This window comes from Kogia breviceps, chromosome 5 (assembly GCF_026419965.1).
Source record: "Kogia breviceps isolate mKogBre1 chromosome 5, mKogBre1 haplotype 1, whole genome shotgun sequence".
Taxonomy (NCBI): Eukaryota; Metazoa; Chordata; class Mammalia; order Artiodactyla; family Physeteridae; genus Kogia; species Kogia breviceps.
The window spans coordinates 453,742-471,271 of record NC_081314.1 but is presented as its reverse complement, the minus strand read 5'-3'; the positions used below and the strand labels follow the sequence as shown (position 1 = coordinate 471,271).

General features: G+C 38.5%; 1 protein-coding gene across 1 annotated transcript; it reads right to left on the bottom strand.

The window, feature by feature from the left end:
• Positions 1-592: 592 nt before the first annotated feature.
• STRIT1 (small transmembrane regulator of ion transport 1) lies at positions 593-3,513 on the bottom strand. The gene is made up of 3 exons (XM_059063642.2): positions 3,369-3,513; positions 777-875; positions 593-677 (listed from the first exon to the last, which is right to left on the bottom strand). The coding sequence occupies exons 1-2, from the start codon at positions 3,379-3,381 to the stop codon at positions 781-783; spliced, it is 108 nt and encodes a 35-aa protein (XP_058919625.1). The 5' UTR covers positions 3,382-3,513; the 3' UTR covers positions 593-677; positions 777-780.
• Positions 3,514-17,530: the final 14,017 nt, after the last annotated feature.

The following is a 17,530-nucleotide window of genomic DNA, read 5'->3' as shown; positions in this document are numbered from 1 at the left end:
CATTTTGTATTTTTAGCAGTGTACCTGTGGAAATGTCAATATTCTTAGAAGAGGGGTAGCTGGGTCAAAAGTTAAATACATATGTAATTTTGGTATTGTGATTGCTGAACACCCCTAAAAATGTTGTAACATTTTGAATTTCTAAAGACAGTATATGAGAGTGCTTATTTCCCCACAGCCTTACCAAGACATATATTAGTATATCTTCATTTTTTCCCATCTGACAGGTGAGGAATGGCTCCTCAATGTGGTGTTATTTACAGTTCTCTTACTGTAAAAGGTTAAGGGTCAAACTTACATTCACATTTTGTTTTCTATGAACTGTCTCTTCTTATCTCTAGCTCATTTTTTCTGTTTTTCTGTTTTTTGAGGGGTGGCCAAAAAATTTAATTTACCAAACTTTTTTCTATTGCTTATACATATTAAGTAGGAATATTTTTCCTACTCCCAGGTTATAGAGAAATTCATCTATATTTTCTTATAGTTATTATTTGTACCCAGAATTTTAAACATGTTTCTGAAGAGATTCTTATGTCCACTGAAGTACCAGTTTACAAATGCAAGTTTTATAAACTCATGTCAAACACTGCAGTTATTTACATGAGAAACATTTAATAATCTGTCATTTCATGCTTTTCTTAATTCTTCTAAATGATGTCAACCTGAAGTCTTCTTGCCTGCACGATAAAATGTTCCATTAGTAAAACAGAAAAGATTATTTCTGGAGTAATGTGTATTCTTTGTGAAGAAACATATTCAATTATTGAAAACTTTACCTTTCTAAGAGAAGACAACATAAACCATTACAATGCATCCCACAATCCAGCCAATCAAGAGAAGAATAGGGACCAGAAGGTGGGAAAATGTAGACACTGCTGAAAAAATAAACAAGAGAAAACAGATCAGGTAGGTCATGTTGGTATTAAATCTTCTGAATCAAAAGGATAAGAGGAAATCATATAATATCAAGGGAAAAATACACTCTCTAATCACATCCATACAAGATTATTATTTTCTTTTCTACAAAGGGACTTGTGACTCAGCTGGGTATTTGGAACAGAAGACCTGTGTTCAAACCATAGGCCTTCCTTTTACAGTTATGTGAACTTGGACAGTCCTGAGCTTGAACTTCCCTATTTGTAAGATACAGAGAATGAAACTTGTGATATCCACCTCCAGGAGTCGTGAGGATCAAATGGCATCATGTGTTTACAAAGGCTTTGTAAACTCTAATTACTGTGTGGGTGTAGTGTATACAGAACAGATTCATGCATTTGTTCAATAACACAGAGACCAGCTGTTAACATAGAAACACTGGAAAGTGACTCTGAGGTAATTCTTACTAAGCTAGTCATAACATAGGGAAAGGTGTTGAAAATCGTTCTTAGACTTGATAGCTGCCTTTATCATAGGAAAAGGAAAGCGTCACACCTTATGTAATCATTGAGAAAAGAGATTCTATTTTTTTAACTGGTTCAATACGGCAACCAACACTGATCATACACACACGTAAGAGACGAAAGTATAAAAATTCCTCTTGTGTCTCCTATTTGTACCTTTACCTGTAAAAAAGCAACTTATAAAAGTATTTTTGTTTTAAATATTCACTGCATCTCAATCTTGTTTCAACCAACACACCACACAAAATGATTCAAAACAGCACAGAAAGACATAGTATAGAATTAATGTCCCTGTGTTAAAGCCTCACATATATTCCTAATTGAAAAACACAGATTTTATGCCATTAGCTAACAAAGAAAATGAATATTCTTAGCAATTGCATTCCTATTACAATTTCCATCACTCTAAAAGTGAAGTTTTTTAAGTGCTATTAAAATAATCAGGAAATGAGACACTTCTAAAATTAGAAGACACTCATAACAGCAAATATTCTGAAATTAAAATGAATTTTAATAGTTTAAATCTATTTTTTCAAAAGTTTCGGAGTCTCTCTTAACTCTCACAAGTTCAGCAGCTTTCCTTGCTTGTCCATCTCACTGTGACCTTGAACAAAGCATTAACCTCTAAATGAAAAAAACGCTTTCTTTCTCTTTACCTGTCATGTGGTATTGCTTTAAGGATAAAGGAAACATTATGATATGCTCTTTACTCTCATTTGGATGAAAGCCTTTTTATGAATTAAGGTAGCATTACAGTGGAAGTACGTAGTAATTTCTTGAACTGTTCCTATACTGATTTAGTATTTTTCCCAATTTCAAAGAACTTATAAATACTCAATTAAAATATTGGTATTAACTTTTAAGTATTTTATACAAGAATATTTTAATACAGTTCTGAAATTTACATATAATAAAGCACTAAAAGTAGTGTATCTCATTACTTATTATTCTTTGTAAAACAATACAATTGACTGTGCCTTTAAATACTCAAAGTATACCTGCATTTGTGTTCTGTTAACAGTAGTGTTTTAAGTTTTATTATAATCTGTAGCATTGGTTTGAAATAGGAATATTTAGGAACACAACATACTCTGCATACGTCACACTAGTAACACAAATAAGCACAAAACCTCTTTTTAAATATGAAAAGTAATTCCAAAATTCTTCTCTCTGTCCGGGTTTAAAACCTGGTGCCACCACGCTCTTATATGTGATCTCAAGCAAGTTACTAAACTTTGCTATGCCTCAGTTTCTTTATCTATAAAACGGGAATGATGATAACACTTCACATCTCATGAGATTGTTGTCAGGATTAAAAGCATCAATTCCCATAGGCATTTGAAAACTTACTTGGACACTATATATATATATATATATATATATATATATATATATATATATATATATATATATATATATATTCAGCCCATTTTATCATTTATTACAATCATTTTTCTTAAAAATAAAAAACATTTAAAAACCAGAAAAAAAGAAATTCAGATGTGAAGCATACTAAGCCTATTTTATTTATTTTTGTTTCAGACTCAGAAAACACTCTCAGAAAGATAGAGGGATTTCCCCCAAACTCACACGGCCATTTAGTAGCAGATCTGACACAGAATTCAAATGTCCTTCATGCTAGCCCAGCACACCACAATGCCTCAAATCCAGTACAACACTGGAGAATAACTGAACTCTAACTCATCTTTCAAAACAAGCACGAACAAATTAAGCTCTTTTGTTTATCTGATCCTTTCGAAATTATTCATGTAACGTATAGACATGGTCCATAAATTGCATATCTAACGCATTTTTGGCAGCCACACTAACATATACGGTTAATGATCCTTTAGCGGAGATACCACACTCCTCAGAATAACTAAGAAACAGCAAATATTGGGAAATAGAAAATAAACCAGGGAGCCTGGAGCCTTTTTTGCCAAGAGGGTTGGATGTCTTAAATCTTACCTTTTTCAGCCATTCCTCCTGTTGTGGGGTGGGCTGTTCAGGGCCCCGCTTAGCTCTTTGTTATTGTTATCCTGCATCTCTTTGAACTTTAAATAGACATCTGAAGAGCGTGGCAGCTGCCTGACTCCTGGCTGCCAATTGTCTGGGTGATGTAAGACACTGGAAAGCAGAACTCCTCTGTCTCTTTCTTTATCCTGTTATTGTGGAGGAAACAAGGGGCTACATGACCTAAACAATTAAGTACGTTGAATTATCCTAACCCAGAGATAGGCAGATTTTTTAAAACTCACCCAGTGCCTCAGACAACATGAAGGAAATGTTGGGAAGGGGGTGTACAGAGGAAAGATGGCATTGCGATTAGAGAAATCCTATTAAAGAGGAAGGGTGGTATATTGGAAAGAGAGGACTTTGGAGTTGGAAAGACGTGGCTTCAAATTCCAAGCCTGCTATTTCTGTAATAAAGGCCAGTTGCTTAACGGAGCTTCAGCTTCTTTGATTTTAAAATGAAGATAGTAAGACCTATCCAAGGAAGAACTGTCATAAAGATGAAATGAAAAAGTTCTATCAAGTATAGAATTCTTTATTATATTACAGAATACAAAAGATAAAATAGTGCCCCTTCCTATGAACCATTCTAAAAACAGAAAATTGTAGTTATAAATGTCCTAGAAACTAAAACAGTAAAACGCGTGGTATTACCTAGACTTTTCAGAGAGCAGTCCTAAGCTTGTTTTTATTAGCAATGTATAAAAATAGGACATTCCATTTTTCAACATCCAACCTGGCTTATGTAACAATGACCTAGATTATGCTCTAGATTCTCATTGGAATAACTTTTGGGTCTGGATGGAAAGGTTTTGCAAAATGACCTTGTAACCGACTTTCAAACAATCCAACACAAGACTGAGTGTCCTCCTCTAAAAACAAGATTTACCTGATCAGATCTACCTCCACACAGTTCCAAGAGTAATGTTTCCTGCAAATGACCACATGTCTCATCACTGATCAAAACCCACCAATGGTTCTCCATCTCCTAGAGAATAAAAATCAGAACTCCTTGTCAAGATACCTAAAAAGCCCCACCTCTTTACTTTCCTATTTGCAATGATGCTTCGACCGCACTGAACTTGCTACTATATGAATCCAGAATGCTACAACCCACACAGGCAAGAATAACATATGAATTTCTACCTCAAGTCATATACCTATAGATCAGAGTGTGCAGCCAAAAATCTGGTAAATTTGTTGCTTGTTCAGTGTCATTTAAGCCAAGTTATCATCTCTCTCTCCCTCTCTCCAATTTAATGTTGAAAAAATGCCTGGCTATACCAGATAAGAAAAGAGATTATGTAACAAAATCCCTGATAAAGTCAGGAGGTTTTTCCAATACTAAATAATTACATATTGAACAAAAGTTAATCGAGGGCAATTTCACTTAAATGCTGAAATTTTTAAATAGGCTCAAATGAATACCTTTGGTAAAGCCAGGAAAAAAAAAGGTACTTAAAAAAAGCAGTAAGGTACAGTCCAAAGAACAAAGATACATATACTCGGGTAAAATAATCTGCCTGAAATGGATAAAGATAGTATGTATGAAAATATTTCTACATTAAAAATATTTATTTCCATGTCAGTTGTCTTAAACTTTCTTTTTTGATATGAAATATTAACATTACTGCTACAAATTTGGATTCTGAGGAGGGATTACTTTATAACTCATTTATTTTTCTTTTCTATAGAAAGAGACAGGAAAAAAAAAATTAATTCAATGAGCATGAATTGCCCCGATCTCAGAGAAAGTTTCAATCTAGAATCTCATTTCCTTGGTATCGTTCAGTTAAAAAAAAAAGTTTTATTTATTTAGGAAAAAAATGTTTTATTCATTATTGGACTGGTTTTGCTTTGAACTCATAAACCCGATGTTGGACCATTTTCTTTTCTTTTTTTTTTTTTTCATATTTCAACCACAGAGACAATATGTTTATTGTTAAAAAATCTGTGAACATTCATGTTTCAAATTTTCTAGCACCCCAGATAATAGCAGTTAAAGCCTAAGTTACATATAATTTTTTTCAAGAAGAATTATCTTACGATTATTTCTTTCTCTCAAAAGTATATGAATGTACCTCAAAGCTGCTATAATACTTTTCCATCTCTGAGCACCCACACTTGTGTGTATAGGATTTTTTTTTTAACATCTTTATTTGAGTATAACTGTTTTACAATAGTGTGTTAGTTTCTCCTTTACAACAAAGTGAATCAGTTATACATATACATATGTTCCCATATCTCTTCCCTCTTGCGTCACCCTCCCTCCCAACCTCCCTATCCCACCCCTCTAGGTGGTCACAAAGCACAGAGGTGAACTCCCTGTGCTATGCTGCAGCTTCCCACTAGCTATCTAATTTACATTTGGTAGTGTGTGTATGTCCCTGCCACTCTCTCACATCGTCACCGCTTACCCTTCCCCCTCCCCATATCCTCAAGTCCATGCTCTAGTAGGTCTGTGATTTATTCCCGTCCTACCACTAATCTCTTCATGACATTTTTTTCCCCTTAGAATCCATATATATGTGTTAGCATACAGTATTTGTTTTTCTCCTTCTGACTTACTTCACTCTGTATGACAGACTCCAGGTCTATCCACCTCATTACAAATAACTCAGTTTCGTTTCATTTTATGGCTGAGTAATATTCCATTGTATATATGTGCCACATCTTCCTTATCCATTCATCTGTTGATGGACACTTAGGTTGCTTCCATGTCCTGGCTATCGTAAATAGAGCTGCAATAAACATTTTGGTACATGACTCTTTGTGAATTATGGTTTTCTCAGGATATATGCCTAGTAGTGGGATTGTGGGGTCATATGGTAGTTCTATTTGTAGTTTTTTAAGGAACCTCCATACTGTTCTCCATAGTGGCTGTATCATTTTACATTCCCACCAGCAGTGCAAGAGGGTTCCCTTTTCTCCACACCCTCTCCAGCATTAATTGTTTCTAGAGTTTTTGATGATGGCCAATCTGACCGGTGTGAGGTGATATCTCATTGTAGTTTTGATTTGCATTTCTCTAATGATTAATGATGTTGAGCATTCTTTCATGTGTTTGTTGGCAATATGTATATCTTCTTTGGAGAAATGTCTATTTAGTTCTTCTGCCCATTTTTGGATTGGGTTTTTTGTTTTTTTGTTATTGAGCGCCTGAGTTGCTTATAAATTTTGGATATTAATCCTTTGTCAGTTGCTTCATTTGTGAATATTTTCTCCCATTCTGAGGGTTGTCTTTTGGTCTTGTTTATGGTATCCTTTGCTGTGCAAAAGCTTTTAAGTTTCATTAGATCCCATTTGTTTATTTTTGTTTTTATTTCCATTTCTCTAGGAGATGGGTCAGAAAGGATCTTGCTGTGATTGATGTCATAGAGTGTTCTGCCTATGTTTTCCTCTAAGAGTTTGATAGTGTCTGGCCTTACATTTAGGTCTTTAACCCATTTTGAGTTTATTTTTGTGTATGGTGTTAGGGAGTGTTCTAATTTCATACTTCTACATGTAGCTGTCCAGTTTTCCCAGCACCACTTATTGAAGAGGCTGTCTTTTCTCCACTGTATTTCCTTCCCTCCTTTATCAAAGATAAGGTGACCATATGTGTGTGGGTTTATCTCTGGGCTTTCTATCCTGTTCCATTGATCTATATTTCTGTTTTTGTGCCAGTACCATACTGTCTTGATTACTGTGGCCTTGTAGTATAGCCTGAAGTCAGGGAGCCTGATTCCTCCAGCTCCATTTTTCGTTCTCAAGATTGCTTTGGCTATTCGGGTTCTTTTGTGTTTCCATACAAATTGTGAAATTCTTTGATCTAGTTCTGTAAAAAATGCCAGTGGTAATTTGATAGGGATTGCATTGAATCTGTAGATTGCTTTGGGTAATAGAGTCATGTTCACAATGTTGATTCTTCCAATCCAAGAACATGGTATATTTCTCCACCTATTTGTATCATCTTTAATTTCTTTCATCAGTGTCTTATAGTTTTCTGCATATAAGTCTTTTGTCCGCTTAGGTAGGTTTATTCCTAGATATTTTATTCTTTTTGTTGCAGTGGTAAATGGGAGTGTTTTCTTAATTTCCCTCTCAGATTTTTCATCTTTAGTGTATAAGAAAGCCAGAGATTTCTGTGCATTAATTTTGTATCCTGCTACTTTATCAAATTCACTGATTAGTTCTAGTAGTTTTCTGGTAGCATCCTTAGTATTCTCTATGAATAGTATCATGTCATCTGCAAACAGTGACAGCTTTACTTCTTCTTTTCCTATTTGGATTCCTTTTATTTCTTTATTTTCTCTGATTACTGTGGCTAGAACTTCCAAAACTAGGTTGAATAAGAGTGGTGAGAGTGGGCAACCTTGTCTTGTTCCTGATCTTAGTGGAAATGGTTTCAGTTTTTCACCATTGAGAACAATGCTGGCTGTGGGTTTGTCATATATGGCCTTTATTATGTTGAGGAAAGTTCCCTCTATGCCTACTTTCTGCAGGGTTTTTATCATAAATGAGTGTTGGATTTTGTCAAAAGCTTTCTCTGCATCTATTGAGATGATCATATGGTTTTTCTCCTTCAGCTTGTTGATATGGTGTATCACGTTGATTGATTTGCGTATATTGAAGAATCCTTGCATTCCTGGAATAAACCCCACTTGATCATGGTGTATGATCCTTTTAATGTGCTGTTGGATTCTGTTTGCTAGTATTGTGTTGAGGATTTTTGCATCTATGTTCATCAGTGATATTGGCCTGTAGTTTTCTTTCTTTGTGACGTCTCTGTCTGGTTTTGGTATCAGGGTGATGGTGGCCTCATAGAATGAGTTTGGGAGTGTTCCTCCCTCTGCTATCTTTTGGAAGAGTTTGAGAAGGATAGGTGTTAGCTCTTCTCTAAATGTTTGATAGAATTCGCCTGTGAAGCCATCTGGTCCTGGGCTTTTGTTTGTTGGAAGATTTTTAATCACAGTTTCAATTTCAGTGCTTGTGATTGGTCTGTTCATATTTTCTATTTCTTCCTGGTTCAGTCTCAGAACGTTGTGCATTTTTAAGAATTTGTCCATTTCTTCCAGGTTGTCCATTTTATTGGCATACAGTTGCTTGTAGTAATCTCGAATAATCTTTTGTATTTCTGCAGTGTCAGTTGTAACATCTCCTTTTTCATTTCTAATTCTATTGATTTGAGTCTTCTCCCTTTTTTTCTTGATGAGTCTGGCTAATGGTTTATCAATTTTATTTATCTTCTCAAAGAACCAGCTTTTACTTTTATTGATCTTTGCTATTGTTTCCTTCATTACTTTTTCATTTATTTCTGATCTGATCTTTATGATTTCTTTCTTTCTGCTAAATTTGGGGGTTTTTTGTTCTTCCTTCTCTAATTGCTTTAGGTGCAAAGTTAGGTTGTTTATTCGAGATGTTTCCTTTTTTTTAAGGTATGATTGTATTGCTATAAAGTTCCCTCTTAGAACTGCTTTTGCTGGATCCCATAAGTCTTGGGTCGTCGTGTCTCCATTGTCATTTGTTTCTAAGTACTTTTTGACTTCCTCTTTGATTTCTTCAGTGATCACTTCGTTATTAAGTAGTGTATTGTTTAGCCTCCATGTGTTTGTATTTTTTACAGATCTTTTCCTGTAATTGATATCTAGTCTCATAGCATTGTCGTCAGAAAAGATACTTGATATGATTTCAATTTTCTTAAATTTGCCAAGGCTAGATTTGTGACCCAGTATATGATTGATCCTGGAGAATGTTCCATGAGCACTTGAGAAAAATGTGTATTCTGTTGTTTTTAGATGGAATGTCCTATAAATATCAAGTAAATCCATCTTGTATTATGTATCATTTAAAGCTTGTGTTTCCTTATTTATTTTCATTTTGGATGATCTGTCCATCGGTGACAGTGGGGTGTTAAAGTCCCCTACTATGATTGTGTTACTGTCGATTTCCTCCTTTATGGCTGTTAGTATTTGCCTTATGTATTGAGGTGCTCCTATGTTGGGTGCATAAATATTTACAATTGTTATATCTTCTTCATGGATCAATTCCTTGACCATTATGTAGTATCCTTCTTTGTCTCTTGTAATAGTTTTTACTTTAAAGTCTATTTTGTCTGATATGAGAATTGCTACTCCAGCTTTCTTCTGATTTCCATTTGCATGGAATATCTTTTTCCATCCCCTCACTTTCAGTCTGTTAAGTGTCCCTAGGTCTGAAGTGGGTCTCTTGTAGGCAGCATATATATGGGTCCTGTTTTTGTATCCATTCAGCCAGTCTGTGTCTTTTGGTGGGAGCACTTATATCCATTTACATTTAAGGTAATTATTGATATGTATGTTCCTATTACCATTTACTTAATTGTTTCAGGTTGTTCTTGTAGGTCTTTTCCTTCTCTTGTGTTTCTTGCCTAGAGAAGTTCCTTTAGCATTTGTTGTAATGCTGGTTTGGTGGTGCTGAACTCTCTCAGCTTTTGCTTGTCTGTAAAGGTTTTAATTTCTCCATCAAATCTGAATGAGATCCTTGCTGGGTAGAGTAATCTTGGTTGTAGGTTTTTTTCCTTCATCACTTTAAATATGTCCTGCCACTCCCTTCTGGCTTGTAGAGTTTCTGCTGACAGATCAGACTTTAATCTTATGGGGATTCCCTTGTGTGTTATTTGTTGTTTTTCCCTTGCTGCTTTTAATATGTTTTTTTTGTATTTAATTTTTGACAGTTTGATTATTATGTGTCTTGGCGTGTTTATCCTTGGGTTTATCCTGTATGGGACTCTCTGTGCTTCCTGGACTTGATTGACTATTTCCTTTCCTATATTAGGGAAGTTTTCAACTATAATCTCTTCAAATATTTTCTCAATCCCTTTCTTTTTCTCTTCTTCTTCTGGGACCCCTATAATTCGAATGTTGGTGTGTTTAATGTTGTCCTAGAGGTCTCTGAGACTATCCTCAGTTCTTTTCATTCTTTTTTCTTTCTTCTGCTCTGCAGTAGTTATTTCCACTATTTTATCTTCCAGGTCACTTATCCATCTTTCTGCCTCAGTTATTCTGCTATTGATCCCATCTAGAGTATTTTTCATTTCATTTATTGTGTTGCTCATCGTTGCTTGCTTCCTCTTTATTTCTTCTAGGTCCTTGTTAACTGTGTCTTGCAATTTGTCTATTCTATTTCCAAGATTTTGAATCATCTTTACTATCATTATTCTGAATTCTTTTTCAGGTAGACTGGCTATTACCTGGTAATAGGTCTGGTGTGTTTTTATCTTGCTCCTTCATCTGCTGTGTGTTTTTCTGTCTTCTCATTTTGCCTATCTTACTCTGTTTGGGGTCTCCTTTTTGCAGGCTGCAGGTTCGTCGTTCCCTCTGTTTTTGGTGGCTGTCCCCAGTGGCTGAGGTTGGTTCAGTGAGTTGAGCAGGTTTCCTGGTTGGGGGGACTAGTGCCTCTGTTCTGGTGGATGAGGTGGATCTTGTCTTTCTGGTGGGCAGGTCCACGTCTGGTGGTGTGTATGGGGATGTTGGTAGCCTTATTATGATTTTAGGCAGCCTCTCTGCTAATGGATGGGGCTGTAGACCTGTCTTGCTCTTTGTTGGGGATAGGGTGTCCAGCACTGTTCGTTGCTGGTCCTTGAGTGAAGGTGGGTCTTGGTGTTGAGATGGAGATCTCTGGGAGATTTTCGCCATTTGATATTACATGGAGCTGAGAGGTCTCTTGTGGACCAGTGTCCTGAGGTTGGTTCTCCCACCTCAGAGACACCGCCTTGACACCTGGCTGGAGTGCCAAGAGCCTTTAATCCACACGGCTCAAAATAAAAGGGAGAAAAAAAACAGAAAGGAAAGAAAGGAAGGAAGGGAGGAGGAAGGGAGGGAAGGAAGAAAGGAAGGGAGGGAGGAAGAAAGGAAGGGAGGAAGGAAGAAAGGAAGGGAGGAAGGAAGGAAGGATGTAGGAAAGAAAGGAGGGAAGAAAGGAACAAAGAAAGGGAGAAGACAAAATAAAGTAGGGTAAAATACAGTTATTAAAATAAAAAATAATTATTAAAAAGAAAAATTTCTATTAAAGAAAAAAACAAAAACAACCCCCCCCCCAAAAAAAAAACGGGTCAGTCTAACCCTAGGACAAATGGTGAAAACAAAGCTATACAGACAAAATCTCACACAGCAGCACACACATACACACTCACAAAAAGAAAAAAAAGGGAAAATAATAGTATATCTTGCTCCCAAAGTCCACCTCCTCAACTTGGGATATTTCACTGTCTATTCAGGTTTTCCACAGCTGCAGGGCACTTCAAGCTGACTGTGGAGCTTTAATCCGCTGCTTCTGAGGCTGCTGGGAGAGACCTCCCCCTCTCTTTTATGGCACAGCTCCTGGGGTTCAGCTTTGGACTTGGCCCCGCCTCTGCGTGTAGGTCGTCCGAGGGCATTTGCCCTTCGCTCAGACAGGACGGGGTTAAAGGAGCAGCTGATTCGTGGTCTCTGGCTCACTCAGGCGGGGGGCGGGGGGGAGGGCACGGATCCGGGGCGAGCCTGTGACGTTAGAGGCCGGCGTGATGCTGCACCGGCCCGAGGTGCGCCACGCGTTTTCCCAGGGAAGCTGTCCCTGGATCCCGGGACCCCGGCAGTGGCGGGCTGCACAGGCTCCTGGGAGGGCGGTGTGGAGAGTGACCTGTGCTCGCACACAGGCCTCTTGGTGGCGGCAGTAGCAACCCTAGCGTCCCACACCCGTCTCTGTTGTCTGTGCCGACAGCCGCGGCTCGTGCCCGTTTCTGGAGCTCCTTTACGCGGTGCCCTTAATCCCCTCTCCTCGCGCCCCAGGAAGCGAAGAGGCAAGAAAGTCTCTTGTCTCTTTGGCAGCTCCGTGCCTGTTTCTGGGGCTCCTTTAAGTGGCACGCTTAAACCCCTCTCCTCGCGCACCAGGAAGCAAAGAGGGAAGTAAAGGTCTCTTGCCTCTTCGGCAGCTCCAGACTTCAAGCGGACTCCCTCCCGGCCAGCAGTGGCGCACTAGCCCCTTCAGGCTGTCTTCACTCTGCCAACTCCAGACCTTTCCCTGGGATCCGCCTGAAGCCCGAGCCTCAGCTCCCAGCCCCGCGCGCCCCGGCGGGTGAGCAGATGAGCCTCTCGGGCTGGTGAGTGCCGGTCGGCACCGATCCTCCATGCGGGAATCTCTCCGCTTTGCCCTCTGCACCCCTGTTGCTGCGCTCTCCTCCGTGGCTCCGAAGCTTCCCCCTCCGCCACCCGCAGTCTCCGCCCGCGAAGGGGCTTCTAGTGTGTGGGAACCTTTCCTCCTACACGGCTCCCTCCCACCGGTGCAGGTCCCGTCCCTATTCTTTTGTCTCTGTTTATTCTTTTTTCTTTTGCCCTACCCAGGTACGTGGGGAGTTTCTTGCCTTTAGGGAGGTCTGAGGTCTTCTACCAGTGTTCGGTGGGTGTTCTATAGGAGAAGTTCCACATGTAGATGTATTTCTCATGTATCTGTGGGGAGGAAGGAGATCCCTGCGTCTTACTCTTCCGCCATCTTCTCGCTCTGTATAGAATTTTAATGTTCTGGACCATTTTCTAATCTTCCTCTTAGGGCATACCATTTAGGTATGTAAGTACATTGTCTAATTTGCATATTTTCTTGAAGATTTAGCTCTCAAATCCTTTATTATCAAGGTGACATTAGATTCTTCTAGGGTATTTAAGCTAAAAAATTCAAATACTTGTCTCCTTATTCAAGATAAATCAGAATTTATTCACTTTTCAAACATTTTTGACTATCAGTGTCTGGAATTATAGTAGAAAGATCTACACATGGTAGATTAAATGGACAAATTCTTATGAAGATATAAACTACCAAAACTGACTCAAAAAGGAATAGAATATTTGAATACACTTATAAAAATAAAGAGATTGAATTCATAATCAAAAAATGTCCCACAAGGAAAAGCCCTGGAACAGATGGCTTCACTGGTGAATCCTACCAAACATGTAGAGGTAACACCAACACTTAAAAACTCTTCCAAAGGTAGAAGAAGAGAGAAGACTTCCCAACTCATCCTATGATGTCACTATTACCCTAAAACCAAAGCCAAAGATATTATAAGAAAACTGCAGACCCATCTCGCTAATGAAGATAGGTGCAAAAATTCTCAACAGTAAACTAACAAACCACATCCAGCAACATCATATAAAAGAATTATACACCACAACCAAGTGAGATTAATCCCAGGAATGCATAGTCAGTACAACATTCCAATACCAGTTAATGTGAATAAGAAACAAAAACCACATGATCATCTCAGTAGATGCAGAAAAAACATTTGACAAAATCCAACACCATTTCAAGATAAAAACAATAAGTTAGGAATAAATGGGAACTTCCTCAACCTCACAAAGGTAATGTAGAAAAAACCCACAGCTGGCAACACACCTAATGGAGAAAGACTAGGTGCTTCCTCCACAACATGAACAAGACAAGGATGTTTGCTCTCATACTTTGAGGCAATATTGTACTGGAGGGTGTAGCCAGGAGAATTAGGCAGGAAAATGAAGTAAAAGTCATCCAAATTGGAAAAGAAGAAAGTAAACTATTGCTGTTTGCAGATGACATGATCTTATATAGAGAAAATCCCAAAGAATCCACACACAATCTTTTTTTAACGTAAATAAATTTATTTTTGGCTGTGTTGGGTCTTCGTTGCTGCACGCGGGCTTTTTCTAGTTGCGGCGAGCGGGGGGCTACTCTTCGCTGCGGTGCACAGGCCTCTCATTGCGATGGCTTCTCTTGCTGTGGAGCACGGGCTCTAGGGGGGCAGGCTTCAGTAGCTGTGGCGCACAGGCTCTAGAGCACAGGCTCAGTAGTTGTGGCGCACAGGCTTAGCTGCTCCTCGGCATGTGAGATCTTCCGGGAACAGGGCTGGCACCCATGTCCCCTGCATTGGCAGGCAGATTCTTAACCATTGCGCCACCAGGGAGTCCCCTCCACACACAATCTTTTAGAGCTAACAATCAAATTCAGCAAGGTTACAAGATACAAGATGAACACACAATCAGTTGTATTTCTACAAGCTAGCAATGAACAGTTTGAAAATTAAGAAAAAAATGACAATTACAATAGCATCACAAAAATAAAATACTTAGGAATAAATTTAACCAAAGATATCCAAGACTTGTAAATGAAGACTGACCAAACATTGCTGAGGAAATTAAAGATCAAAATAAAAGACATTCCATTTTCACAGACTGAAACACTTAATATTGTTAAAGATGGCAATACTACCCCAAGCAATCTACAGATTCAGTGTATTCCTATCAAAATACCAATGGCCTTTTTGTTTGGCAGAAATGGAAAACCTAACCTTAACATTCATATGGGGGACTTTCCTGGTGGCTCAGTGGTTGAGAGTCCGCCTGCCAATGCAGGGGTCACGGTTTGAGCCCTGGTCCGGGAAGATCCCACATACCACAGAGCAACTAAGCCTGTGTGCCATAACTACTGAGCCTGCGCTCTAGAGCCCGTGAGTCACAGCTACTGAAGCCTGTGTCCCTAGAGCCCGTGCTCCGCAGCAAGAGAAGCCAATGCAATGAGAAGCCCACGCACCGCAATGAAAAGTAGTCCCCCACTTGCCGCAACTAGAGAAAGCCCACGTGCAGCAACAAGGACCCAACACAGCCAAAAGTAAATAAATAAATTTCTATTAAAAAATTCATATGGAATTGCAAGGGAGCCTGAATAACCAAAACAATCTTGAAGAGGAAAGCAAAGTTGGAGAACTTAGGCTTATTGATCTCAAAACTTACTACAAAGCTACAGTAATCAAGAATATACAGGACAGGCATAGGACAGACATACAGATCAGTGGAATAGAATTGAGAGTCCAGAAATAAACCCAAACACTTACAGTCAACTGATTTTCAGTTGACTACCAAGGGCTACCAAGACAAAATATTAGGGAAAGAATAGTCTTTTCAACAAGCGGTGCTGGGACAACTAGTTTTTCACATGCAAAAAAGAATGAAGGTGGACCCCCTACCTCATAACATATTCAAAACTTAAATGTACCAAGACCTAAATGTAAGAGCTAAAACGATAAAATCAGAAGGAAACATAGGAATGAATCAGGCAATGATTTCTTAACTATAACACCTAAGCAGAGAAACGATCAAAGAATAAATAGGTAAGTTGGCTTTCATCAACATTTAAAACTGTTGTACATCAAAGAACACCATCAAGAAAGTAAAGAGGCAATCTATGGAATGGAAACAAATATATGCAAATCATACATCTGATAATGGTTTAGTATCCAGAATATATATATATATTTTAAACTCTTACAATTCAACAATAAAAAAACCCAAGTAACCATTTTTAATATGAGCAAAGAATTTGAATAGACATTTATCCAAAGAAGATATACAAGTAGCCAATAAGCACATGAAAATATACTTAAATCATTAGTCATTAGGGAAATGCAAATCAAGACCACCAGGAGCTACCACTTCACCTCCACGAAGATGATGATAATAAAAAAGACAGGTGATGACAAGTATTGACAAATATGTGGAGAAACTAGAACCCTCTAGTGCTGATGGGAATGTAAAATGGTACAGCCACCTTGAAAAACAGTTTTGCAGTTCTTCAAAATGTTAAATATGGAATTACCTTATGACCCGGCAATTTTATTCTTACATGTATACCCAAGAGAACTAAAAACAGGTGTTCAAACATACTGTACACAAATGTTTATAGCAGCATTATTTATAATAGTCAAAAAGTAGAAACAACCCAAATGTCCATAAATTGATGAATGAATAAACTAAATGTATAGCCATGCAATGTGACGTGTTCAGCCATAAAAAGGAATGAAGTTTTGGAACATGTTAAAACATGGCTGAACCTTGAAAATATTATCTTCAATGAAATAAGCCATATTATATTATACAATTCCATTTTACAAAATGTCCAGAACAGGCAAATTATATAGAGACAGAAAGTGGATCAGTGGTTGCTTGGAGATGAGGGAGATGAGAATGGAGAGTGACTGCTAAGAGCTATGAAGTTTCTTTGGGGAATGATGAAAATATTCTGAAATGAGATAGTGGTGATGGTTGCACAACCTTATGAATATACTAAAACCAGTGAATTGCACACTTTGAAAGAATTAATTTTATGGTACTTGAATTATATCTCAATTTTTAAAAGTTCAAATTGGTTCTTGAGACAAAGTTTCAGAGAAGAACCCCCAGACCCTCCAGGTGAAAATGGGGGAGGGAGGCAGAACAGGATTGGGAGAAATGCCAGGCAAAATAGTTATAAAGTTGAAATTTTTGTTTTTAAAAGAAGCGTTTACTGAGCACCTACTACATGCTAGATGCCACTCTAGGCACTTGGGATACATCAATAAAAAAGATCCCTGCCCTCCCAGAGTTACATTCAGAAAGGTGATAAGTGCTACGAAGAAAGAAAAAGCGGGGCTGACTAAGGTTAACAATTAAGTTGATCTGGGTTTTCCTAGCAGGACTGAAGAACAGCAAGGAGTTAGTATGGCTCCAGCAGGGTGAGGAAGGAGGCGAGCTATAAGAGAGGAGGTCACAGAGGTGAGTAAGGAGGGCTTTATTAGCCATTGTTAGAATGTTGGATTCTTCTCTAAGTGAAACAGGCAGCCAAAGGAAAGTTTTAAAGAGAGAACTGGGCTTCCCTGGTGGCGCAGTGGTTGAGAGTCCGCCTGCTGATGCAGGGGACACAGGTTCGTGCCCCGGTCTGGGAAGATCCCACGTGCCGCGGAGCGGCTGGGCCCATGAGCCATGGCCGCTGAGCCTGCGCGTCCGGAGCCTGTGCTCCGCAACGGGAGAGGCCACAGCGGTGAGAGGCCTGCGTAAGGCAAAAAAAAAAAAAAAAAAAAAAGAGAGAACTAACATAATCTGACTTAACATTTTTAAAGTATCATTCTGGCTGCTGTGATTGGGAGCAAAGATATAAGCAGGGAGACTTGTTGTAGGCTACCGTACTGATCCAGACAAGGGTCAGGAGATGATGGAGACTCAGACCAGGATGGTATTTGATTACTCATCAAGAAGGGGCACTATTGATGAGGCCAAAGTGTGGTGGGCATTTGTGATGACTAATACGGTTTTGATGGGTTGGGTGTGACTTTCCCCTATTAT